Here is a 25,231-nt window from a genome sequence, read left to right on the forward strand (position 1 = left end):
ACAGTGATTTGGATTGCACAGGAAACGTGCACGGATGCATGAGTCCCGGTCAGCCGTGCACGGTCGGCCGTTTCAAGCTGCAGCTCCACGCCGTGAGGAAGATGGTCCCGACCCTGCAAGAGAGGGAAACGTCAGTGTGTTATTTTTGCGTGTGTGTGTGTGTGTGTTTTTGCAGAAAGCGCGGGTTTTGACGCCTCACCTGAACCTCCGTCTGCGCGGGCACGGACACACACGCCTCCACACGACGCGCCACACGGCTGCTCTCAACGCAGGGCTCCCCCAGATGTAAAGCGCCGGCGTGACGAGCGCGTTGAGCCGCGCCATGATGGCGAATAAGTTGGTGGCCTCGTTGCGGAAACGCAGGCCCGCCGTGCACAGCTGACGCACGATGATATTGACAAAAGACGGGCTCCACAGAGCCAGGAAACACATCACCACGAACACGATGATGCGCAGGGACTCCTTCTTGCCGTCGCGCTCTGCGCTCGGCGCTTCCCGCGCCAGTTGGCTGCGGGCGATTGCGTAAAGTTTGACGGTCATGAGCACCTTGACGAGCACGATGGCCTGCAGCGTCATGACGCCGAAAGCGTTGATCTGTGCCGCCTTGGAGACCGGCACCAGGTTCTGCACGGTGAGGATGGAGTAGGTGTAGAGCCAGCAAAACGCGCACACGCCCACCACCAGGCTGCGGTTGACGAAGCGGCGGTAGAAGAAGGGGTGACACACGGCCAGGTAGCGGTCGAACTGCGCGAACAGGAAGGTGAGGACGTTCACGCCGAGGAAGGAGGGTAGGATGTAGAAGGTGCCGTTCCTGGACGGGTAGCCCTCCTGCACGTCGAACAGGCCCAGGTAGTACACGGACACGCCGGTGAGCGTGTCGCTGATGCTCGTGTTGAGCATGAAGACGAAGCGGTTTTGCGTGCGTAGGGCGCGCGTACACGCGATGCCAGCCACCACCGAGCCGGCGACGAGCACGGCGCCGGTGGCGAAGAGGATGTGGAAGAGGAAGATGAGCACGTCGCCCGGCGTGTCGAAGTCCACGGACAGCTGCACGGTGGCGTTGCGGAGCATCGTGGCGGCACCGCCGGCGGGGAGAGGAGCTCGAGTGGGTTTTTAACCCCCCTTCTCACACACACACACACACACACACACACACACACATATACACACACACACACACAACATCCGGTGAACTGGCGTGTCACGTCATGACCCTGCAGACAAGGCCTCCATGAGAGGTCCAATGTGTGCACAACGTTGTGTGTGTGTGGGGGGGGGAGTGGGTAAAAAGGGGGTGGGCCTTGCACCTGTCACGCAGGTGATATGCACGCGTAGCAACCCACGCAATGCGGAGGTCAGCGAGTTTGCCTGATTTGAATGAGCGTGTTGTAATTCCCATTCTGACCACTAGATGTCGCTGTTGGACGCTTTACTTCGGTGTTAGAGTTTGATGGGCAACTAATCAGAATCAGATAAACGACTCTTCTCAGTATTTGAACAGTAAATGTGAAAATCTAGCCGTTTTGGAAGAAAAAACGAATGAAGTTCAATGAAAAATACCTCTATAGTGCAAAGCACTAATTTTATGAGTCAAATTTGCATAATTTTTGGGACAAATTTGGGTCATCGTGTGGGTCAAATTTGGGGTCAAATTTTGATCACTTTTTGAGTCAAATTTGGGTCATTTTGTGGGTCAAATTTTGGTAATTTTTTAGGTCAAATTTGGGTCATTTTTTGGGTCACTTTTTGGTCATTTTGTGAGTCAACTTTGGGTCAAACATCAGCATCCATCTAACCTGATCCTCTGCATCCTCCTCAGGATTAGAGATTATTGATCCCACAGTGGGGAAACTCAAGTGTTGCAGTAAATGAGATACAGAACAGGAGACACTAGATGAGATTAGATGAGATTAGATTCGATTCGATTTGATTAGATTAGATTAGATTAGATCAGGCAATTAATCTGTTTTCAAGTCTGATACGTGACGAGAAGTGAATGCATGAAAGATAAGATAGGGTTAGATGACTATTGATCGCTCCATGGGGAAATTTAAGTATTGCAGCAGAAGATGCAGAGCAGGAGCCATTAGATTAAATTAGATTAGATTAGATTAGATTAGATTAGATTAGAATAGATTAGATTAGATTAGATTAGATTAGATTAGATTAGATTAGATTAGAAAGTTAATTTGTTTTCAAATCTAAATTATGAACAGAAGTAAATACAGGCAAGTGAGTTTGGATCAGACCTGACTATTGATCCCATTGTCGGGAAATTCAAGTGTTGCAGCAAATAGATTAGATTAGATTAGATTAGATTAGATTAGATTAGATTAGATTAGATTAGATTAGATTAGAAAGTTAATTTGTTTTCAAATCTAAATTATGAACAGAAGTAAATACAGGCAAGTGAGTTTGGATCAGACCTGACTATTGATCCCATTGTCGGGAAATTCAAGTGTTGCAGCAAATAGATTAGATTAGATTAGATTAGATTAGATTAGATTAGATTAGATTAGATTAGATTAGAAAGTTAATTTGTTTTCAAATTTAATTATGAATAGAAGTTAATGCAGGCAAGTGAGTTTGGATCAGACCTGACTATTGATCCCATTGTCGGGAAATTCAAGTGTTGCAGCAAATAGATTAGATTAGATTAGATTAGATTAGATTAGATTAGAAAGTTAATTTGTTTTCAAATTTAATTATGAATAGAAGTAAATGCAGGCAAGTGAGTTTGGATCAGACCTGACTATTGATCCCATTGTCGGGAAATTCAAGTGTTGCAGCAAATAGATTAGATTAGATTAGATTAGATTAGATTAGATTAGATTAGAAAGTTAATTTGTTTTCAAATTTAATTATGAATAGAAGTAAATGCAGGCAAGTGAGTTTGGATCAGACCTGACTATTGATCCCATTGTCGGGAAATTCAAGTGTTGCAGCAAATAGATTAGATTAGATTAGATTAGATTAGATTAGATTAGCAAATCAATTTTCAGGTGTGAATTATGAATAGAAGTGAAACCATGGAAGATAAAATGGAGTGGATATGACTTTATTTATCAATTTTTTGGGGAAATTCAAGTGTTGCAGCAGATGAGATGCAGAGCAGGAAACACTAGATTAGATTAGATTAGATTAGACTAGATTAGATTAGATTAGATTAGAATAGAATGTGAATTTGTTTTTAATTCCGAATTATAAATAGAAGCGAATGCATGCATGTGAGTTTGGATTAGACTTGACTATTGATCCCATCGTGGGGAGATTCAAGTGTTGCAGCAAATAAGGTGCAGAGCAGGAGACATTAGATTAGATTAGATTAGATTAGATTAGATTAGATTAGATTAGAAAGTGAATTTATTCATGTGAGTTTGGATTAGACTTGACTATTGATCCCAAGTTTTGTGGGGAAATTCAAGTGTTGGAGCAAATAAGGTGCAGGGCAGGAGACACTAGATTAGATTAGATTAGATTAGATTAGCTAATCAATTTTAGGTGCTAATTATGAATAGAGGTGAAAGCATGGAAGATAAAATGCAGTGGATACGACTTTATTTATGGGTAAATTCAAGTGTTGCAGCAAATGAGGCACAGGGCAGGAGACACTAGATCAGATTAGATCAGATTAGGTTAGATTAGATTAGCAAATCAATTTTTAGGTGTGAATTAGGAATAGAAGTAGCATGGAAGATAAAATGCAGTCGATATGACTTTATTTATGGGGAAATTCAAGTGTTGCAGCAAATAGGGCGCAGAGCAGGAGACATTGTGCTGGATTAGACAATGAATGAGTTTTAAACTCTGAATTGAAGTGAATGCGTGTGTCACGAGTGGGACGTTGCAGGGAGCGTTGACGTGGGTTTGGGTGGGGTGGAGGCTGGAGGTGGTGTTTTACTCAGCTGATTGTTTTTCAGTGGGAATTCCACCCGGGGTGGCAGCTGCACATAAATCAGCCACGGCGCCCCCTGTGCACGTTTGCACCGCAGACCCCCCCACGCACACACACACGCACACACACACACACACACACACTCCCACTCCCCTTGCACGGATGAACCACAGCGCCGGCCAGGGTCTGGCTCTGCTGGTGCCTCTGACGGGACCCGGCAACGTCCTGCTGCTGCTCTTCAACGTCTCCCTCGCCGCCGCCATCATCTTCCTCAACGTGTGCGTGGCTCTGGCCATCTTGCGGAGCCGCTCTTTGCGTGGGGAAAACCGCTGCATGTACATGCTGAGCACCTGCGCGAGTGACACCTGCACCGGCGTGTCCTACTACTACGTGGGCGTGTTGGACGTGCGGGACAGCTTCGACTCCCCGACCAGGACCTTCCACATCGTCCCCACCTTCCTGGGCTTGTCCTACATGGCCATCCTGGCGGCGCAGGCGGACCGCTACCACGCCGTGGTGGCGCCGTTGCGGTACTCCCGCCGCATGACACGCAACCGCACGGTGGCCGTCATCGTCGCCTATTGGCTGTACGCCTTCCTCATCGTGGCCGTGCATAACCTGGTGACGATCGGCGTGGCGGGGAAGGTGACCAGCGTGGGTACGTTCGTGGCCAACATCTTCACGGTGGCCATCATGGTGGGTCTCAACGTGCGGCTCTTCTTCATCGCGCGGTTCCAGCTGGCGCGGGAACCGCCGTCCGCCGAGCGTGACTACAAGCGCGCGTCCGTCTACCTCATCCTGCTGGTGGCCGTCTGCTTCCTGGCCACGTGGTTGCCCATTTTCGTGCACATCATTGCGTGCAATTTCATTGGTTCGACGTGTTACAACTTCAGGAACGAGGGAACCGACCCGATGCGCATCCTGCCGCGGGTCAACGCCGCCCTCACGCCCGTGCTTTACATCCGCTGCTGCAGCCAGCTGCGGGACACGCTGCGGGACACGCTGCGGGGCCGCCTGTGGAGACCCTGCTGCGGGCCGAGGTGAGAGTCTGTGGTCGCTTCGAGGCGACCGGGAAATAAAATCTTGACGAGCCACAACCTAAAGACTGGTCAATGTTTCTTCTACTTTCTTTTTTTTTGCTCAAGTTCTCGTCAGATTTGGTCATTTTGTGGGAGAAATTTGTGTCATTTTTGGGTCAAATTTGCGTCATTTTGGGGTCAAATTAATCTCATTTTGTGGGTCGCATTTGGGTCAAATTTGTGTCATTTTGGGGTCAGATTTTGATCACCTTTTGGCTCAAATTTGGGTTATATTTTGGGTCGAATTCATGTCATTTGGTGGGTAATTTTTTGGGACATTTTGTGGGCCAAATTTGTGTCATTTTGTGGGTAATTTTTTGGGACATTTTGTGGGCCAAATTTGTGTCATTTTGTGGGTTTAATTCGGGTTTAATTTGGGTAAAATTTTGATCACTTTTTGGGGTCAAATTCTTGTTACTTTGTGGGTCACATCTGGGTCATATTTTGATCACTTGTGGGTCAAACTTGGGTCATGTTTTTGGGTCAAATTCATGTCATTTGTTGGTCAAATTTTGGTCATTTTATGGGTCAAATTGCATAATTTGTTGGTCAGATCTTGATCAACTTTTGGGGTCAAATTCATGTCATTTTGTAGATCACATTTGCATAATTTTTGGGTCAAATATTGATTAGTTTTTGGGATCGAATTGTCATTTCGTGGGTCACATTTGGGTCAAATTTGCGTCATTCTTTGGTCATATTTTGATCGCTTTTTGGGTCAAATTTGGGTCATTTTTTGGGTCAAATTCATGTCATTTTGTTGGTCAAATTTTGGTCATTTTTTGATAACTTTTTGGGTCAAAGTTGGGTCATTTTTGGGGTTTAATTTGGCATTTTTGGGTCAAATTCATGTCATTTTGTCGGTCAAATTTTGGTCATTTTATAGGTCAAATTTTGATTACTTTTTGGCTTAAATTTGGGTCTGTTTGTCGGTCAGATTTGGGTCATTTTTGGGGTCATATTTAGGTCAGTATTGGGTCAATTTCTGGTAATTTTTGGGGTCACATTTTATGGGTCAAATTTGGGTCACTTTTTGGTCCTTTTGTGCGTCAAATTTTGGTCATTTTGTGGGTCAAATTGTGGTAATTTTAGTCAACAAAAAATCTAAGGAGCCGCTTAGGAGCCCAAAGAGAAAAAACTCTTTTTGGTCAAATTTGGGTCAAATGCTGGTAATTTTTTTTTATCAAATGTGGTCATTTTAGGCAACCAAAAATAATCTGAGGACCCACTTGGTAGTTAAAAGAGCTGGCACCTTAAAAGGTCTTTTTTTGGTAAAACTTGGGTAAATTCTTGGATAGGTTTGGGTCAAATTTGGTCATTTTCGGCAACAAAATATGTCTAAGGAGATCAAAGAGCTGTATCCCAAAAAAGGTATTTTTGGCCAGATTTTGGTAATTTTTTGGGTAAAGTTTTGGTAAAATTTGGTTATTTTAGGCAACAAAAAATATCTGAGGAGCCAATCGGTAGCCGAAAGTGCCAGCCTCCAAAAAAGCTCTTTTTGGTAATTTTTTGCTAAAATTTTGATCACTCCTTTTCCCTCTAATTCTGGTCAAATACGTTCATTTTAGGCAACAGCAAAAAAAGTCTGAGGAGCCACTTGGGCTTTTTTTGGTCAAATTTGGTCATTTTAAGCAAAAAAAAAATAAAAAATACGAGGAGTCACTTGAGAGCCGAAAACGCCGACTCCCTAAAAAGAGCTTGGAAAAACATTTTCCAAGCTCTTTTTAGGGAGTCGCGCTCTCGGCTCACATTGATCAGCATCCATGCATGTGGCTTTAACCAAAATATAATAACAAAACAAAAAAACAATCCCGTCGTTCATGTCAAAGTTCGTTCACGACCGGCACATCACTGGTGGCCAGACTAAAGTGATTTGGTTCATTTAGAGTCAAGAATTCTACATATTTAACCCTCATATTATGTTAAGGGTCAATTTGACCCATTTCACCCATTGACCCAATGGGTCAAATTGACCCTTAACATAATATGAGGGTTAAATGGCTATTTCAGCTGAAAACAAACAAATTGAGGTATAATGCGAAAATGCAATAAAGTATGCAAAAATGTCAAATGTGCAAAAAAGCAAAATTAAGTAAAATTTGCCAAGATGAAAAAAGAAAATGAACAATTGCAAAGACATAAAAGTAAACATGTCAAAAAAGTCAAAAAAAAGCTAAATGCAAAAGTTATATGTTGATCTGAATCTAACCACTTTGACACTTTATAGTTTTATTTGTATTTCTTATTGTCCCCCGGTTTTTTATTTATTTATTTATTTTTACTGTTTATACAATTTCATACTATTATTTATTATTGTTATGTTTTACTTGAAACTCTGGCACAACAATTTCCTTTGGGATAAATACATTTGTTCTTATTCCTATTCTTATTCTTATTCTTATTCAACTTGCACATCGAATACTGTCCTTATGACACTTATTATTTCTATTTTTGTCTTTACTAACCCATCGTTACACCCTGCTAAATTATCGGGCTTCACTGTGGACAGCAAAATCAAAATTTCATCGCACAAGTAAACATGAGTCCTGACTGTGCAGATAACGATGAACACTCTGAATCTTTGAATCTTTGAATCTTTGAACCCTTGAATCCTTGAATCCTGAATCATTGGACCGATTCAGATGAAACATCTGATTCAGCACCGGTTCACCCGAATCATTTGACCCGCTGGTGTTTTACTGTGAGTCGGTGTGCCGATTCAAACGAATCATCTGAGTCCAACACTTTTCTGGAGAGTCTGGATTTGAATCAGTAACCCGAATGATTCACGAACCGTTCAAATCTATCATCTGTGCAGAAGTGTGTATTCCATATTGATTACCTCCAAGCAAACTGCACCCTATCAATAAATTTTACAGGATGAAGCCCACCCTTGTAGTAGACACTCATCCACATTTTCTCTCTCTTTCTCTCTCTCTTTCTTTCTCTCTTTTCTGCAGTGTCTTCCCTGAACGAACTGGCCCTTGCAATCCCCAGGTCCAATGTCACAAATAGGAGTGACCATCATTTCTTCTTTTTTTGACCAAACAAATGCACTTGCTGGATCTTTTGGATGCTCAATAACTGAGGGTGTGTATGTGTAAGTGTGTGTGTGTGTGTGTGTGTGTGTGTGTGTGTGTGTGTGTGTATTTCTCCTCATTAATAAGCCTACATTCACTTGTGCAGCACTTTGATGGTAGATGCTCTATTAATGTATTATTTATTATTATTATTTTTTCTCTTTGCTGAAATGTTTGCTGCAGAGCCACATTGAAGGGAGGGGGGGGTCCCACCCCCAACTCCCCCTCACACACACACACACACACACACACACACACACACACACTTACGGCTCTATCTGGTGACTGTGGTATTTTATTAAATAAAAGCATCCGCTGCTGGCAAAGCTGTGGTTTGTGGTTTCCGGCAGCATGTCGTCCAATCAGCCAGTTAACACACAAATAAAGAGGGTATTGGCTTGGACACGACAGCCTGTCCACAATGAATGAAGAGCATCATCATCATCATGGTTGTGTTTTAAACGTTTTTATTGTGATTTGCGTAGTAAGATTATGGTTGATACAGACAACGCAATGAAATTCTTCTTTTTTACACTCCTTTCGCACCAGACCGACAGCAGCAGGCTATTACTGATAATAACACTGCAGCCAACCGAGATGCACAAAATGAAAAAAAAAAACAAAACAGGCAGTAAGTCAGTTATTGCACAGAAAAAAATTAAGTATGTAATATACTAAAAAAAAACCTAAATAATAAATCATGAATTGGATATGTGTGAATACACTTGTTTTAAGTTTGCCCTCTTTTGTTCAAATTAGCACATCCTGCTAAAACCATCTCCGCACTGCTTACAATTTTATTTTTGATTTATCGCCATATATCCGGCTCCACTGTGGGAAAAATGAATCTACTATTATCTATTACATTTACAAATATCAGACGTCTGTTTTACCCTTTTTTAAATGTATTTATTTTTATCTTATTTTTCTGTCAAACCCCCAACCCCCTTTTTCTGCGGTTCGAGGCGGGGATGCAGTTTCTGCAGCAACCAGTGAGCGTCAGGAGAGTTCTTTGGCATGGGGCCATGACCCCGGTCTCCATGGAAACATGCCAATCCGGATGAATATTTACACATATATACACATATAAACACAAACAGATATATTTTTATTAATTTGTTTATTAGTATGCATCAATGGAATCTTTTGATGTTGCATCCCTTTTATTCACCTTTACATGGCAGTTTCATTGTTATTGTTATAAAGTCTGAAATTAATATTTTTATTATCTTTATTGTTGTCGGAATCTGATCTGAAATCGCCATTTATGTGAGCTTCTTTTCTTTTTTTTACCCAAACCTTTATTGAACTTTAAGTAAAAACAAACAAGCATATGAACAAACAAACATGGCTAAATTCAATCATATATTCAATCAATGGCATTTAACTGAAATGAGGAAACATAAAAACTTATTTTGTATTCAATCATTTTGAATGTGCGGAAGATTACATATAATTGAGTAACAACCAAAAAAAAAAGAAAAAAGAAATGGCAAGGGGAATACTATGTGTATTTAGCTTAATAGCTTAATATTATTAGTTTATTAGCTTGAATAGGATCTAGGGAAACATCATTCATAATGCTGTATATTTTTTGGTTTGGGGATTTTTGCAGAAGTTTGAAAGGTATTTTGTAAAATTCAAAATCGTTTTCAAAGAATGCAAAATTGTGGGGGGGGGGGGGGGGGGGCATTTTTATATTCCGTTTCTGTGTATGGAGAACTTTGCCAAACCTAAAATAACATCGACGCAGAGTTCATCTCTTTCGTTTCCTAAAAGTAAACCAAATGTTATGTCAGCTCTTGAGAGAGAAATTGGTGCTACTGGAAAATGTCCCTGAATCTAATGATAATTTTCAGCTCAAAAACTTTCACATGAGAATAATACACGGTTTAAATAGTGTCTTCACAAAATATACAAACATTATCATCAATATTAAAGTGCAATTCATCATTTTAAAGTGTTAGAGTGGGATATATAGTTCTCAGTTTGGCAATCGATTCCTTATTAATTTATCTGAGCGTCTGGTGTTTTATGTTTTGTCGGATTTAAAAAACAAAACAAAAAACAAAACAAACAAACCAAAAAAAAAAAAGTTGAATAATCTGAAGTACCTCGGTTGGTCGATAGGGGGCGCTGTTACGCGCGCGTGTGTGTGTGTGTGTGGAGGGGGGGTCCCCCCTTTTTTCGGGGAGGAGGAGGAGCCTGCAGACCACCGCACTTCTGCACATCTGGTGCCCACTTTGGGAACCCCTCTTTCCCCCCCGACACCCCTCCTTAAAAAAAAGTGAAACCTGAAATTTACCACTGCCTTTAAACGCATCGCGGCTGGAGAGAGAGAGAGAGAAAGAAAGAGAGAAAAAAAAAGAGAGAGAGAGAATTGTAATTGAATGCATCACACGATGAAAGTGCACGGTTTGCACGGGAAGCGCTGCAAAGAATGTGGTGATTTTAAAAAGAAAGCAATGGGATTTGAGTGGGGGGTCTTGGTTCTGATAAGGTTTGAATTTTTGCAACACATAAATAGATAATTTTTTTTATATTTCTGTTTTTTTTTTAATGTTTTGCACTGTTTTGTAAGATTTTATCTTGTTTACATTCATACATTCGGTGTTTGCACTGAAAGGAGGAGCTTTCTTGTTCTTATCTTATGGCTTCGTCTTATTTTAGGGGGATATTAAATTGAAAATTAAATTCTTCAAAAGGGCTATTATATGGTTGCAGCTAATGTTCTAGCTTAAAAAAAAAAAATTATTATAAAGTGTATTCCATCAAAACTATTCACACACATGAAAAGATTGTCATCAAAAAACAATAAGGTGAGAAATCACGAAAATATAATAGTGTTGCGAAAAAATTTAAATAAGGGTGGACATTTTGATGAGGTTAAAAAAGGTGAATTTTTATGAGGTCTTGAATTAGAATTCAAAAATAGAATTTGTAAAAAAAGTTGGCATTTTCTAAGACTTTCAAGAGAGTATAGAGACCCTTGGGGGAAAGAGGGGGTATTTTTGAACTAAAAAAAAATCATAATAAAATATATATATATATATGTATATATGAAAGACCTTGCAAAAATTATTTGTATTTTTTTTTAATGTTTTTTTTGAAAGATGAAATCAGAAAATAGTTGCCAAGACTCAAAATACAAAGCCATTCGGGGACATTTTGAACATCAAAAAAAAAGAAAGAACGACAAGACCTCTCAAATATTTTTTTTTCTGTAGCATTTTGTGAAAAATATTTTGGAAAAAAAATTACCATTTTTAATACTTTCTTAGGAAAGCACGGGGGGGGGGGACATTTTTGAAGTAAAAAAAATAAAAATAAATACATATATATACTGCGGCTATATTTACTCCCACTCCCACTTACTCAAAAAATTTCCACCAATGGCTCTTCTTTTCTAATTTTATATTTCACAAAAAAAACCCGACAGAAAAAAATCAATAATTTTTATAAGGTCTTGTGTTTTCTCCTTTTTTTTTTAAATTTAAAAACATCCCCCCATGGTACTGTATTTTTTATATATTGATATATATAAACAAAAAATGAAATTGGAAAAAAAGTTGCGATTTTTAAACTTAAAAAAAAAAGCTAAGACAAGACCTTGTGAAAAATGTTTATTTTTTCTGTAGAATTTTTTTTCTGAAAAATGAAATAAATAAAAAAAGTTGCCATATTTCAAGACTTTCAAAAACATACAGAGCCATGGGAGGGAATTTCTGACATTTATATATATATATACATAAGACCTAAGACCTCGCAAATATTTTTCTGTAGGTTTTTTTTTGTGAAAACTAAAATAAAAAAAAAAAGTTGCCATATTTGAAGACTTTCCAAAAAATACAGAGCCATGGGGGGAGCATTTCTGACATTTCTATACATATATATATATATATATTTATATATTTATATGTATAAGACCTAAGACTTCGCAAAAAAAAAAAAAAAAATCTGTAGGATTTTTTTATGCAAACTAAAATAAATTAAAAAAGGTGCCATATTTTAAGACTTTCCAAAAAATACCGAGCCATGGGGGGGCGCATTTCTGACATTTCCATATATACATATATGTATATATATATATATATATATATATATATATATATATATATATATATATATATATACACACATATATATACATATATGTATATATATACAAGACCTAAGACCTCGCATTTTTTTTTCTGTAGGTTTTTTTTGTTAAAACTAAAAAAAAAAAAAAGTTGCCATATTTTAAGACTTTCCAAACAATACAGAGCCATGGGGGGAGCATTTCTGACATTTCTATACATATATATATATTTATATATTTATATGTATAAGACCTAAGACTTCCCTTAAAGATATTTATTTTTTCTGTAGGATCTTTTTGTTAAAACTAAAAAAAAAAAAAAAAAATTGCCATATTTTAAGACTTTCCTAAAAATACCGAGCCATGGGGGGGCGCATTTCTGACGTCAAAAAAAAAAAAAAAAAAGCAAACATAAGATCTCACAAAAACTCTTTAGTCATATTTTTTCAAACCCTTCACCACCCCGCCCCTCCCGTCCCATCCGCGGGCTCCGTATAATTTTGTATCCATTCATTTATCTGACCAAGCAAAAAAAAAAAAAAACAAGTCTCCGCCTTTCCCAAAAACGTGACGCCGTTGCGTGGCGTGGCGTGGACACTTTTTTTTTTTTTTTTTTTTTTTTTTTTTGCAGCGCGGAAGCCGCAGTGAGCAGCGCGGCCTGTGGCTGGAGCCGCTCCGCCGGGAGAACCAGGCCCGAAACAGACACTTCTCTGCTCCACCCCCCCCCTTCCCCTTCCCCCTCCACCCCCCCCCCCACTCCCACTCCCACTCCCACTCCCCACCCCTGCCATCTTTGCAGGTAAGCGTCGCCAGGGGGTCCTGGGTGCAGAGAGCCGCGGCCGAGCCCTCCCACAGTGGGATGTTTCCTGCGCGGCGCTCTGGGCTGCTTCCTATTCAAATGTGGGTCAGGGGTGAGGAAGCCTAACGTCATAAGCTTTGCAACATGGCGTCCCGAAGGCTGTGAGATGAGCAGGAGGATGGTGAAGAGCGCCTGAGCGACCACCCTGCCGATGCAATAAGGTATTTCCGCGGCGACGCGCCGTCCCGTCGACCGGATCGTCTTTAAACGCCACGCCGATTTAACGGAGCTCTTTTTGCGTGTGTGTGTTTGCGTGTGTGTGTGTGGTTGTGTGTGTGTGGTTGTTGTTGTTGTTGCCGGATCGCCTCTCGGCGTGTCGCGATTCTCGGACCGCAAGGGTTTACGGCGGTGTGTGTGTGTGTGTGGATATATATGTACATATATGTGTGTGTGTTTTCAATGGCGTGCCAACAAAAAAAAAAAAAAGGGGGGGGTCGATCCTGGCAAACCAACCCCCCCCCCCTTTCCTCCGGTTTCTTTGCGCTTTTTCTGCGCAATTGCGTGTTTTTTTTTTTTTTTTTTTGTATATATTTCTTTGAATTTCGGCCGGTTTATTTTCCCGAACCGAACGGCAGGGACCCCCCACGACCACGGCCACGGAGGAACCAGCGTTCCGCTTCCTTTTTCTGAATCGATCCGGTCATTGAACCCCCCCCCCTCCTCCTCCTCCTCCACCCCCCCATTTAAAAAAAAATGCGCACTAATAAGCCGGAGATTGTGTTTGGATCGATCGCTGTCATAACGACACTTGACTTCTGCGCAAAACTGCGCGTAAATCCGCGGAAAACACACTCCTTCCGTCTGATACACGCCGTAATTAGGTTGGATAAACGTACATATATGTGTGTGTGTGTGTGTGTGTGTGTGTGTGTGTCACCTGCGTTGTTTACAATCCGGTTGATCCAGGTAGCGGATAATTACTGGTGAATCTACGATTGTCTGTCAACATAATAATGATAATTAAAAATATAATTAAAAAAAAAAAAAAAGGAACCTTTCGAATGTGGATGCAGCTACTTTCTGGTGTCTCTCCCGTGAGATGAGACAATCGATGCAACGTGTGTGTGTGTGTGTGTGTGTGTGCGTGTTGCACCCCCATAGGTGGGCTGCTCCTATATATCAACTACCTTTGTGATCGCCTCCAGTGTGTGTTTGTGTGTGTGTGTAACATTACATGTCACCCAAACTGCTGCGTGGGTGTTTATTATTTATTCATTTGTTTATAATTAGTCCACTATTCCCACGACAGGTTGATGTTTTTGGTGTTTGGGTTTCCAAGTGGACCCACCTTGCGGCGGCGGCGGCTCAGGTGGGAACGCCGCCCCCCCCTTCCCTTCCCTCCCCCCTCCTCCTCCTTTGCGGGTGATTAGTGTTGTGAAAGTACCAAGGGGCACGGAGATAATAACGTACAGGAATCTCAGTAATGTGAGTTTCTCCCGACTGGCTGCTGTTTAACGTCCACTTCTGTAAATGAAACGGCTTCGCTGCGTTTTTTTTTTTTTTTAAAATGTCACGAAACCATCAGTCCCCGTTGGTGTCATTGCGCGACGGCGAAAATCGACCCGGCGTCCACTTCCGGGAGACTCGCGGACAACAAAACGGCGCCAGCGGGTTCGACGTCTCGGCGACTTTTCCGGCGAATTTACGCGTTTCACCTTTTTCGGGGGGGAACAAAAGCGACCGAGACGGGACCGGATGATCACTTCAACTGATAACCGCCAACTAAGTGGGGCCTGGAGGTTAATGTGTGTGTGTGTGTGTGTGTGCCTCATGATCTGGTCTTGCCTCACCCTGGTTGTCCCTTCCCCTTCTCAGCCCACACACACACACAATGCGCAGTGTATACATTGTGACCATGGCTTACCGTGGAGTGTGTGTGTGTCCGGTACATTACAGTAAGAAGGTTACTTAGGCTATAGGTTCTGCTGACATGTTGGTCAAGGACTTAAAGGTTGTGCAAGGCTGTCATTTCCATACGGACCCGTCCGTTTAGGAAGGGGGGGGTTGGTTGGTTCAGTGGCTGAAAACCACCTCGGGGCAGGGTTGTTGTTGTTCTTCAAGAAGCAGAAGAAGAAGAAACAGTCTGTGGAATGTAGTGCTGATAGCCAGAAGGTTATGCAGTGTTTAAAGGCTGGAGGAGGAGGAGGAGGAAGGGGCGGCGGCGGCGGCGGCTCTGTAAAACCTTGGACCATAGAGGATCTGTCCTTACCCAACATGCCCTCTGTCCTTAGAGGCATTAGGCACCGGGTCATGTGGTGCTGCCGCTTTTTAGAAGTGTGTGTGTGTGTGTGGGGTGGGGGTTATCTCATCAACAAAGTTCATTCTTCCAAGAACAGAGGTCACTTTATCTCCCCAATCATTGGTTCCCTCCGGTGGTTGATTGCTTCACTCTTCGGCGAGATGCCCCTCGGACACGTGCGACCATCGGGGGTTTCGTTGCCAAGGCGGTGGTTATTTAATTTCCGGCGGTCGCGTAGCGGGACGTTCGGAATCAACGGCCTAATAAATGCCCCCGGTCGGCGGAGAACAACGGCGAGCGGCTTCAGGTATTGATTTATTTAATAGAGATCGTGTTCAAATGGTCGGGACCGGGCTCTCCCAATAAATCCGAGCCCGGCTTGTTGACGGTAAACATTTTTAAAGGGGAGGGGGTGAATTCATTTGGATTTGACAAACTGATTTAACACCCGACCGGCGCCGTGTGAAATACTGCCGAGTCGGGCGGCGTTGAGTAATGTGTGCGATGAATTAGACTCTTCTCATTACGCCCAGCCTGAACTTGAACCCACTTAACATTTCGTGATGGATATAATGCGCTTCGGGCGCCGACATTTGTCTTTTAGCGCTTTATTTTGCAGCGTGGCGCCCGACGGATACACCTCGAATGGTAACGTGCCAACGGCGACGCCTTTAGCCCCCGTTGCGCACGTAAACAGTTACATACGTCCTCAAAACCCGCTTCACGTTAGCACGGTGGCTAACTAAACGTTCACCGGTTCCGAGCTGGTGATGGTGTCCGTTCCGCGGACAATTCTTGTCTTCTCTTTCTCGGTTTCCTTTTGCTAGTCGCTCTTGAGCATACTGCGCGACACGGATACTTCCGTTCGTCATGTTTTGCTACGCGGAAAACCCAGGAAGTGGACGAAGCATGAATTAGCCTTTAGTCGTCAAAACCCGCTTTACGTTAGCACGGTCGCTAACGAAAGATTCACCGGTTCCGAGCTGGTGATCGTGTCCGTTCCGCGGACAATTCTTCTCTTCTCTTTCTCTGTTTCCTTTTGCTAGTCGCTCTTGAGCATACTGCGCGACACGGATACTTCGGTTCGTCACATTTAGCTACGCGGAAAACCCAGGAAGTGGACGTAGCATGAATTAGCCTTTAGCTGCGCGGCAGTACTCCAGGAGGTACTGCTGGAGTTAATCCGCGGCAGCAGAAACCCTCCTGCGCCTCCTGGTCGCCTCCTGCGACCAAACGGGCCTTTCCACCCTGTTTGTCCGCACCGTGGCCGAACTAGCCAACGCAAAAGTGGTGAAAAGTTCTCTGCTAGCAACGCCGCGGCGATACCTCCGGGGGCTCGCGGTCCGGCCCCTCGCTCCCCGAGGGCACCTGTTCGCCGCCATTTGAGTTCACCTTCCAGATGGGGGCAAATAAGCCCCCCCACAACCCCTCCTCCCGTCATCTGGACGAGGTTTAGCATTCGTGCGGCGCCGGCTCCCCTAGTGTACGCTCCAATCAGATCAGCCGTGAGAGGAATCCAACCTCGGCTTCCCTCGCCGTGAAGGTTGCACCTTTGCATTTTAAGTGAAGACCGAGGCGGGCGACTACACGCCAACGTGTAACCCGTGTTGCCGCAGCGCTGCTCCAATTCAGGAATATAATTCATCAGGTGTCGCTCTGCGTTGAGATCAAACCTCACCTCCACCTCGCCGCGGTAGCCCCGTCTCAGAGCGCAGGTGACTGCGTTTCCCTCTAATGAGGGAGGGGATTACGGCGAAATTACATTTTTTTTTTTTTTTTTTTTTTGCAACGGGATGATAGAAAATGGGTTTGGATTTAAGGAGCGTCAATAACGCGGCTCCTCTGTAGTTTTTAACGCCTTTTCCCGAATGAACCCGTCGCGATCGACTACTGCGCTCAGGTAACACAACGCATCGGTGTGTTTAAGCAAATCCAAATGTGGCGTTAAGAAAGAACACCCACATGGGGTTGTGGTTGTCATTCCCCTGCAGGTGTAGAGACACACAGCGCAGGCAGCTGGAAGCTAATATGAAAAAAAAAAAAAAAAAGAAGCCAGGCTGGTCAATTTAACCTCCACAAGGATCGAAACCGCGGTAACGCCGCCCCCCCCCCCCTTCACCTCCCTCCCCGTGCAGCCCAGCAGCCGACCATGTTGAAATGGCCTCGGAGGTGGTTGCTGCTCCGTGTTTGTATTTCAAACTGGCTTTGTACCATCCCCCCCCCCAACACCACCTCCACCACCCCACCGTAACCCTTCCCCCACTCCCTCTGCCCACCAGCACACTGGGTGTGTGTGCGTTTTAAGTGCACTGTCTCTGGTAGATGTGTGTCTGCAGCAGCGAGGCCCTTTTTTTTTTTTTTTTTTTTTTTTTTTTTTTTTTTTTTTTTTCTTCTTGCGTCGCAGCGATAAGCTCTCTTTCCCTTTTGTCTCAAAACAATCTCCCTCCGCACATCTGTCCGTCTCGGCCGTCTTTCCCCGCCGCGGCCCCCTCCGTTACACGTCGTCGAAGTTCACGCCGTCGCTGGGTTTCTTTTTAAAATTCCGCCATATCCTGTTTTCTTCGGCGGCAGGGTGTGTTTTCTTATTGCGCCACAGGACTTTGCCTCACCTCTGCCCCCGTCCTCTCCCGGCTCCCCGTGCCGTGTTCAGATTAATGCCGCCACCTCTTCGGTCACCTTCGCCGCAGAAGCGCCCCGGAGTTTGCCGATGAGCCGGAAACAGCGAACGGGGTTTTTAATTTGACGCTCGCTTTGCGATCCCGCACGTCTAGGTGTAAGAAGTCAAGGTTGAAGGTGTAGTGAGGGGTTTGTGTTTTGAAAATGAAGTTGCCCCCGTTAGCATGAGGCTACCGTTTGCTCTTGAGAGGGTTCGAATCGCCGCCTGGAAAGGCGACGCCGGTCGAGGCCCCGGCGCCGACTTTCAGCCACGTTCGGTCCGAGCGAGTCTCGGACGATTCATCACGACCCGGCACGCCGGGGTTGGCGTCGATTTCCGCCGCGGCGGCGGCGGCGCTATCAGGATCATTTGCTAATCTCGCCGCTAACCCCTTGAGGTGAACACACACCGCATCTGGCGTCCGGGGGTGTGTTTCTACCCACCGAGCTCGCAGATGTAGCCGTGGCGACGGCGCATGTCTGCCCTCCCCGTGCGGTATTAAGCCTATTTTCTTGGGCACGACCACTGGAAGGGGAGCTGGGCCTACACGTGTCCCACCCCGGCTGCATATAGATCAGCCGTAATCCATTAGCAGCTCCCTGGAATCCAGCCGGCACAGCACAGCACCGGAGGGGCCAGGGGGAGAGGGTAGCCATGTGGGTGATGGGGGAGGAGAGAGAACGAGGGATGAGAAGAGGAGGGGGTGGGGAAGGCCTCTTTTTTTTTTTTTTTTTTTTTCCCTCCTGAACAGGCTTCTCTGCTCTGAGTCTTACCCCCTTTTATGTTGGTTCGCTGGAAAAGCCTCTTGAATCCCCCCATAAAGCTTGCAGAGGTGTGTGTGTGTGTTAAGTGAGGGACTTGAGTGATATATGGCTTCCTGGCTGGCATCGTAGCAGAGGCCTTTCTTTCTTCTGGCCGTTACCCCCCCCCCCCCCCCTCCCGCGGGGGGTTGAGCGTGGCACAAACCCCGCAACACCTTCCGCCGTTCGGGGGGGGCGGATCGGGAATCGTTCGTCGGGGAACGACTCGTTACGATTCACCTCGGGGCGTGCGAACTCTTCCCCGGGATGAGCCCGCATGCCTGCTGAGACGCCGGTAAAGCACTGGGAGGGTAGCGAGCGCAGAAAAAGACGGGGGAGGGGACGGAGAACATGAGTAGAAGTGTCAAAGCGGAGGAGGCAAGCCCAGGCCTGGACCCGGAGTATAATGATCACTCCAGCTGATTTGTATCAGCCAGCCTGGCTTTTCCACCAGAGCTCCTGCAGCCGGCCATTATCACCCAGACCAGACGCCATTCTCTCCTGTTTTGAGTATTTCTGAAATGGTGCGCTCCGAGTGCCGGCTTGACAAGCGAAAAGAAAAGTCGCCTCGACGCTGTGATTGTGTAGCAGGCGCAAATCCGACCGAAGGCCGGTGAAATACTATTAGCAATAGCGCTAAGTATACATAATCGTACTCTTTGATCGCTCTTGACGCCCGCCGCGGTCGTTTCGAAATGTCCTCTCGGCCGGCGCGCTCGTATGTAATCGCGGCGGGAACTAAGTGTCGCCATGCATTACTCTGTAATCTCTGGTCGCCCCGTAGATCCTGCTTTGAGTGGCATTAAGGATGCGCGTTCATTTTCCCAGCATGCCCAGGGCTTTGCAAAACAAGCTCAAGATGAGCCCGCCGCTGTTTATCCACACCGTATCGACGGGGTTGACGTACGTGCAGCCTGGTGGCCTGCGGGACAAACCTTAAAGTACAGGTGTGGACCAGATCCAAACTCCGGCCGCGTCCGGTGGGTTTTGTCCGCGCCGCATTCTTCGACCGCGCACGTGACCCGCGCGACCAATCGTCCGATTTGGTCCGTGGAACCAGACATGCGCAGGCATCCGCGAGCCGGCGGCGGTTGATTATCGCTGTCGCGCAACATGTGACGGTTCCTGCAGACTCCAGTGTATGTCAGATACCCCGCGCAACGTGAGGAACGTCACGCACGACGTGTCCATCTGTGGGCCGACGCTGTTGTTTCACTTATAATACACCGATGCTTCACGCGGTCATCGATTTACGTGCTGCTAGCCGATTATTTACAACAACTTCCTGGAATCAAACTGGCTTGTTTTGACGCAGGGACTATTATTTTATGACTTCTTGGAAGGTCGGCTTTGCATCCGTTTTGTAGCCACTCCGTTAGCCTGGACCCGCAGCCGGTTCCTCTTGATGGCTTCGACCAATCGAAATCCCAAATAAAGCGACGGAAGCTCGCTTTTTAGTGTTGCGGTGGCAGAAAGGGACCGCGGTTGGACGTGTAGCTTCGGCGCCACAACATGGAAGTAGACGCCGCCTCAGAGTCCAGACTGCTTTTGTCCAACGTGTTGATGTTCCTCTGCGAGCCCTGGAAAGTGGCGTAGCAGGCCGGTAGAGCTGGATTCTCTGTGGTTCTGTCCCTTTTGTCGCAAGAAAACAGCTGTTCAGTGACCACTTTTGAGACTGGTGCTCTGCAGGCCACGAGGAGTATCTGGTCATGGGTGTGGCTTAGGAGTCCCACCAAGGACCTACGTCACAAGAATTATGATGGAACGGTAATAAGACCCTGCCTTGAAGTGCTGTATTTTGCGGAGCATAAGGCGCACTGCAATATAAGGCGCATGATAAAACATACGGTATGTAGAGCAAAACAAAACAGTCGGTTTAGTCGAACTTTATTCATCTGGCTCTGTTCCCTCAGAAGTTCTGTTTGGTCCTCTTTACTCGGCGCAGTTGGTCTGTTTCCTTCCTCCGCTTCCATATCGTTGATTCGTTCATGTTCTGTTCCCATCATCTACTACGTGACTCACAGACTTGAGTTTGAGTTCCGCTTCGTAAGCATGTCTCCTAACAGGTGCCATTTTTGGGGCTCCTCATTCATAGAAATGTACAGTAATATTATGTGGAAGCCCAATATGCGATACCGCGATTAGAAAAAGTGGCGACGGTAAGCGTCCTACGTACTGTTCTCTGATTGGTTCATGGTCGCTAGCGATAGCGGACAGCTGAAGTTAGCGTGAGGTTGGAACAACGTTGTATTCCCGCACTACATCATTAGTGATGCAATGTTGTCAGACGTCGCGACCCGTATTCAACCCAGAACCCACTTTAATACAACGTCCTCACGTCAGGTGGGAACGGTCCGACGACCAATCGAGCGGAGCGGCTTTGGTCGCTTACCAAAGAGTGCGAAAAATTCGTCAGGAGCTGAGATGGTTCTTGGAACTGAAGCGCCAGTTCCCCCTTCTTCTAATGCTAAACACAAAGCGTAAGCATCTCCTCGGAGCTGCAAACTGTAGCTTCACTGTGATAGCGAGTCTTGTCACCGTGACTCTATATTCTATTTCCCTGACATGCTCTCAGGTGAGAAGTAGGGCAAGACAGGCCACCAGAGGTAAGCGGTGAATGAGGCTCCCGTCCTAATTCTAGAAATGAACTCCTCTCCGGAGGATCGGGTGGTGCTGCCCTTGTGTTTTGAGCCACTCCCTTTCCCTGCCCGAGCTCCTGTGTTAGCTTTACCTGCTCAGGTGTCACCTAATCCCTCCCCCCGGCCTCGCCGTGCCACCGACCTCCACCCCCAGACAATGGGGCAGGGCTGACATTACCATGACCTAATGGAGACCGGGAGTGAGATTTTCCGTGGAGGGCATCCCACTGAAACTGGAGTGACTTTGGAGAGATAAGAGGGGGTGGGAGGTACCTTAGAAAAGTAGTTACTTTACCAACCCCCCGCCCCCGAGTTGGCTTTTGTGCCAGAACAGGGGCGACGTGTACAGTCAGAACTTGATCCAAGCGGCGCTCCCGTTTGTTCGGAGGGGAAGACGAGAGGGACACGACAGTTCTTGTTTCAGAGGCGGCCATGTGATGATGTGGCACTCCGCACTTACATTTAGCTAATTCCTCCACGAGGGCTAAAAGCTTTACGTCGGGGCCGTGACACGTGCTACTCAAGCGCTGACTTGCGAGCTGCAGCAGTCAGCGCTTTTCGTATATTAGATAAAACTTTGATATTCCTGATGACACAAAGAGATACGGTTTTTCCATCATGACAAAGATTTTACACGCTTTCCGTGTAGCGCAGGTTTGGACCTTTAAGATCTTTAAGACGATCCACAGAAACACGACATTCACCTATGTGCAAGCGCTAGGCGACCGCCGCATGGGCTCATGCGCTATTGGCTTGTTGCTAACAGTACCAGTAGCGCTTTCGGTTACATGCTAATTGCTTTCGTGATGGGGTTTGATATTCATAATGGTGGTCGCCTTGTGCGACGCCATGGTAGATCAAGCCACCCCTCCTTGGAAGCTGAGGTTACCGTCACGCACCGATGAAGGGACTTGCGTGCAGACAGGAGGAACGAGAGAGGAGCATCCTGGGGTATCCCTCAGCGGAGTAAGCCTATGGTAGCCTGACCGAGGGCTAGCTCGGCGCTAACTATTAGCCTACTCAAAAGTACGTTTTCAAGCTTCGCTTGTTCTTAAACAAAGAGAGAGGGTTGCCTGGAGTTTGGGAGAGGGTTCCAAAGGATATGGTTTCACCGACGGATCCATGGTTCTGCTCTTGAGACTCCAGAGAGTCCCAGAGTCACAAGCAGCCCGGCGTAGAGATGTAACCCGTCGGTAGGATTCTACCACAATTGGACTTTTGGGGAAATATGTTTGGTCTGCTGAACGTTTTCTAGTCCCGGTCTGGGTCTTCTTTGATTTCCGTGCTTTGCAATGCAAGCTCGATTTCTGTGGTACTTGTTTTTGCACGGGCGCTAATGGACACTAATGGCGCTTCTTTCTCTTTTTGTCGTCACAGTTTCCGGTGGAGCTCGCGTGGGAAGACAGAACCAGAGACAGAGACCGAGAGAGAGATAAAGAGAGAGATCCGAGAGACAGCGAGCTCGCAAGAGAAAGAGAGAGAAGAGGCGTAAGGAAGGAAGGAAGGAAGGGAGGAAGGAAAGACGGAAGGAAGGACGCAAGGACAGAAGGAAGGTGGAAATGGAACTGCCAAATCATGCCAAACAACTGCTGCTGCAACTCAACCAGCAGAGAGCCAAGGGCTTCCTGTGTGATGTCATCATCGTGGTGGAGAACGCGCTTTTCCGCGCGCACAAGAACATCCTGGCGGCGAGCAGCATCTACTTCAAATCTTTGGTCCTCCACGATAACCTCATTAACCTGGACACGGAGATGGTGAACCCCTCCGTGTTCAGGCAAGTTCTGGACTTTATTTACACTGGGAAGCTCCTGTCCTCGTCAGACCAGAGCAGCGAGCAGAACTTCAGTGCCCTCTTAACCGCCGCCAGCTACCTCCAGCTCCATGACCTCGCTGCTCTGTGCAGAAAGAAGCTCAAGCGCAGTGGCATGAAACCCCTGCCAGGTAAACCCTCCACTCCAGGTCCGCTCAGCCGCTTACGCCTCAACAACCAACGCCATTCCTCCTCCACCCCCGCCGGCCCCAACAACCACTATCCTCCCGCCCCGTCGGACGCCGAGCAGCCGCAGCCGGACGAAGGCCTTCGGGACAAGCTGTCCGACGACGAGATGTTCGTGGGCAGTTCCGGGAAAAACGGCGGCGGCGGCGGCGGCAACGGCGGCGGCAACGGCGGCAGTAACGGTAACCTCAGCAGCGGGGGAAGCGCCGGCGAGCCGGACCTCGGGCTGGACCTGACCAAGAAGAGCCCCCCTTCGGCCGGCGCGGCCGCCGACGCGCTCAGCCCACACAGCAACTCCCAAGAATCCCCGCAATCTGCCTCAGTATCCACAACCAACAGTGCCTCGCTGGACGACCCCTCGGCCACCCTGCCGGGCGCCGACGCCTGCGGCTCGGACGCCGGCGAGCTCAACTCCTGCAAAGCCGACGAGAACCAGCCGGACGGACCGCCGCCCCAGAAGAAGTCCCGACAGGGGGCGCGCAAGAACGAGTGGCCCAAGAGGGAGGCGTCGGGGCTGCGGTCCGAAGACCACGAGAGGCCCCTTGTCAACGGCGTGATCGTGGGTCCCAAAGACGGACGGAACTCTGGCGGGGCGGGAGCGGGCGGCGGCGGCGGCGGCGGCGGCGGCGGCGCCTTCGCCTCTGACCAGTCCTTCCACTGCAAGGAAGAGGAAGAGGGCGGCGAGAACGGCCAGGACCACAGCGAGGAGAGCGGCCAGAGCGACGGGGAGAGCGCCAACGGCGGAGGGGGGACGGGCGCGGGCCGCCACGGCGCCAACTACGTCTACCGCCAGGAGGGTTTCGAGCCGGCGTTCGGAGACAACCTCTACGTTTGCATCCCCTGCGGCAAGGGCTTCCCCAGCTCCGAGCAGCTCAACGCTCACGTGGAGACCCACAACGAGGACGAGCTCTACATCAAGGAGGAGGGAGGAACCTTCGTGAAGGAGGAGGACGAGGAGGAGGCCGAGGACCTGTCGGCGCCGGTCGGCCCGTCCAGCTTCGGCCCCGAGACGCGCCCCTTCAAGTGCACGGTCTGCGCCAAGAGCTACAAGGACCCGGCCACGCTGAGGCAGCACGAGAAGAGCCACTGGCTCACCAGGCCTTTCCCGTGCAACATCTGCGGCAAGATGTTCACCCAGCGGGGCACCATGACGCGCCACATGCGCAGCCACCTCGGCCTCAAGCCCTTCGCGTGCGAGGAGTGCGGCATGCGCTTCACCCGCCAGTACCGTCTGACGGAGCACATGCGCGTGCACTCCGGGGAGAAGCCGTACGAATGCCAGCTCTGCGGGGGGAAGTTCACGCAGCAGCGCAACCTCATCAGTCACCTGAGAATGCACACCTCGCCCTCTTAGAGAATGCATCAAGCCAAAGAACTCTGGGAATAGAGTTTTTTTTTTGTTTTTTTTCTCCATCTGACAAAGAAACGCACATGTGACACACTCATTCACACACACACACACACACACACACACACACACACATATACAGGTCTACATGTTGATTCCAGTTTACAGCCCCCCTCCCCACCCCCGCTCTCCCGGCTAAGTGATTGATGTAGCCACAATTGGGGGGGGTTTTGGTGATGACCGGGCTGGGTGGTGGTTGGGTGGTGGTTTCTGTGTGTGTGTGTGTGTGTGTGTGTGTGTGTGTGTGTGTTGGGGGGGGGTTGGTCCTCGCAAACGCAAGGACCGGTCGTAATGAAGTGACACTCGCTCGCCTCTCAGGAGTTCCAGAGGGACAACCCGCGCCTCGGTCTCTCTCCAAAGTCGCAAAAGCCATGGCAGAGTGGCCTGACTTTTTTTTTTTTGTTTTGTTTTTGTTTTTGAAATGTGAATGTGGGTACTGATGTAACAACCCCAACTATCCCCCCCCGCCCCCCATCTTTCAGCAGCCTTCCTCCCGTCG

General features: G+C 47.0%; 3 protein-coding genes across 3 annotated transcripts; 2 read left to right on the top strand and 1 right to left on the bottom strand.

Moving 5' to 3' along the window:
• Positions 1–195: 195 nt before the first annotated feature.
• On the bottom strand, positions 196–1,071 carry LOC147221292 (sphingosine 1-phosphate receptor 3-like). The gene has a single exon (XM_086169321.1). The coding sequence runs from the start codon at positions 1,069–1,071 to the stop codon at positions 196–198; it is 876 nt and encodes a 291-aa protein (XP_086025447.1).
• Positions 1,072–4,228: 3,157 nt separating this feature from the next.
• On the top strand, positions 4,229–7,989 carry LOC147221293 (uncharacterized). The gene is made up of 2 exons (XM_086169203.1): positions 4,229–4,935; positions 7,935–7,989. Exons 1-2 carry the CDS (start codon positions 4,229–4,231, stop codon positions 7,987–7,989), a joined length of 762 nt encoding a protein of 253 aa, XP_086025329.1.
• Positions 7,990–12,729: 4,740 nt separating this feature from the next.
• On the top strand, positions 12,730–25,198 carry hic2 (hypermethylated in cancer 2). Its single transcript, XM_086169416.1, has 2 exons — positions 12,730–13,155; positions 22,706–25,198. Exon 2 carries the CDS (start codon positions 22,888–22,890, stop codon positions 24,676–24,678), a length of 1,791 nt encoding a protein of 596 aa, XP_086025542.1. The 5' UTR covers positions 12,730–13,155; positions 22,706–22,887; the 3' UTR covers positions 24,679–25,198.
• The last annotated feature ends 33 nt before the right edge of the window (positions 25,199–25,231 follow it).

This window comes from Fistularia commersonii, chromosome 22 (genome assembly GCF_037954325.1).
Source record: "Fistularia commersonii isolate RoL2024-O1a breed Wild chromosome 22, RoL_Fcom_v1.0, whole genome shotgun sequence".
In the NCBI taxonomy this organism is placed as follows: domain Eukaryota; kingdom Metazoa; phylum Chordata; class Actinopteri; order Syngnathiformes; family Fistulariidae; genus Fistularia; species Fistularia commersonii.

Coding starts and splice junctions, on each gene's coding strand:
- hic2 (XM_086169416.1), top strand. CDS start 22,888: ATGGAACTGCCAAATCATGCCAAACAACTGCTGCTGCAACTCAACCAG.
- LOC147221293 (XM_086169203.1), top strand. CDS start 4,229: ATGTACATGCTGAGCACCTGCGCGAGTGACACCTGCACCGGCGTGTCC. Junction 4,936..7,934: donor AGACCCTGCTGCGGGCCGAG/GTGAGAGTCTGT, acceptor TCTTTTCTGCAG/TGTCTTCCCTGAACGAACTG.
- LOC147221292 (XM_086169321.1), bottom strand. CDS start 1,071: ATGCTCCGCAACGCCACCGTGCAGCTGTCCGTGGACTTCGACACGCCG.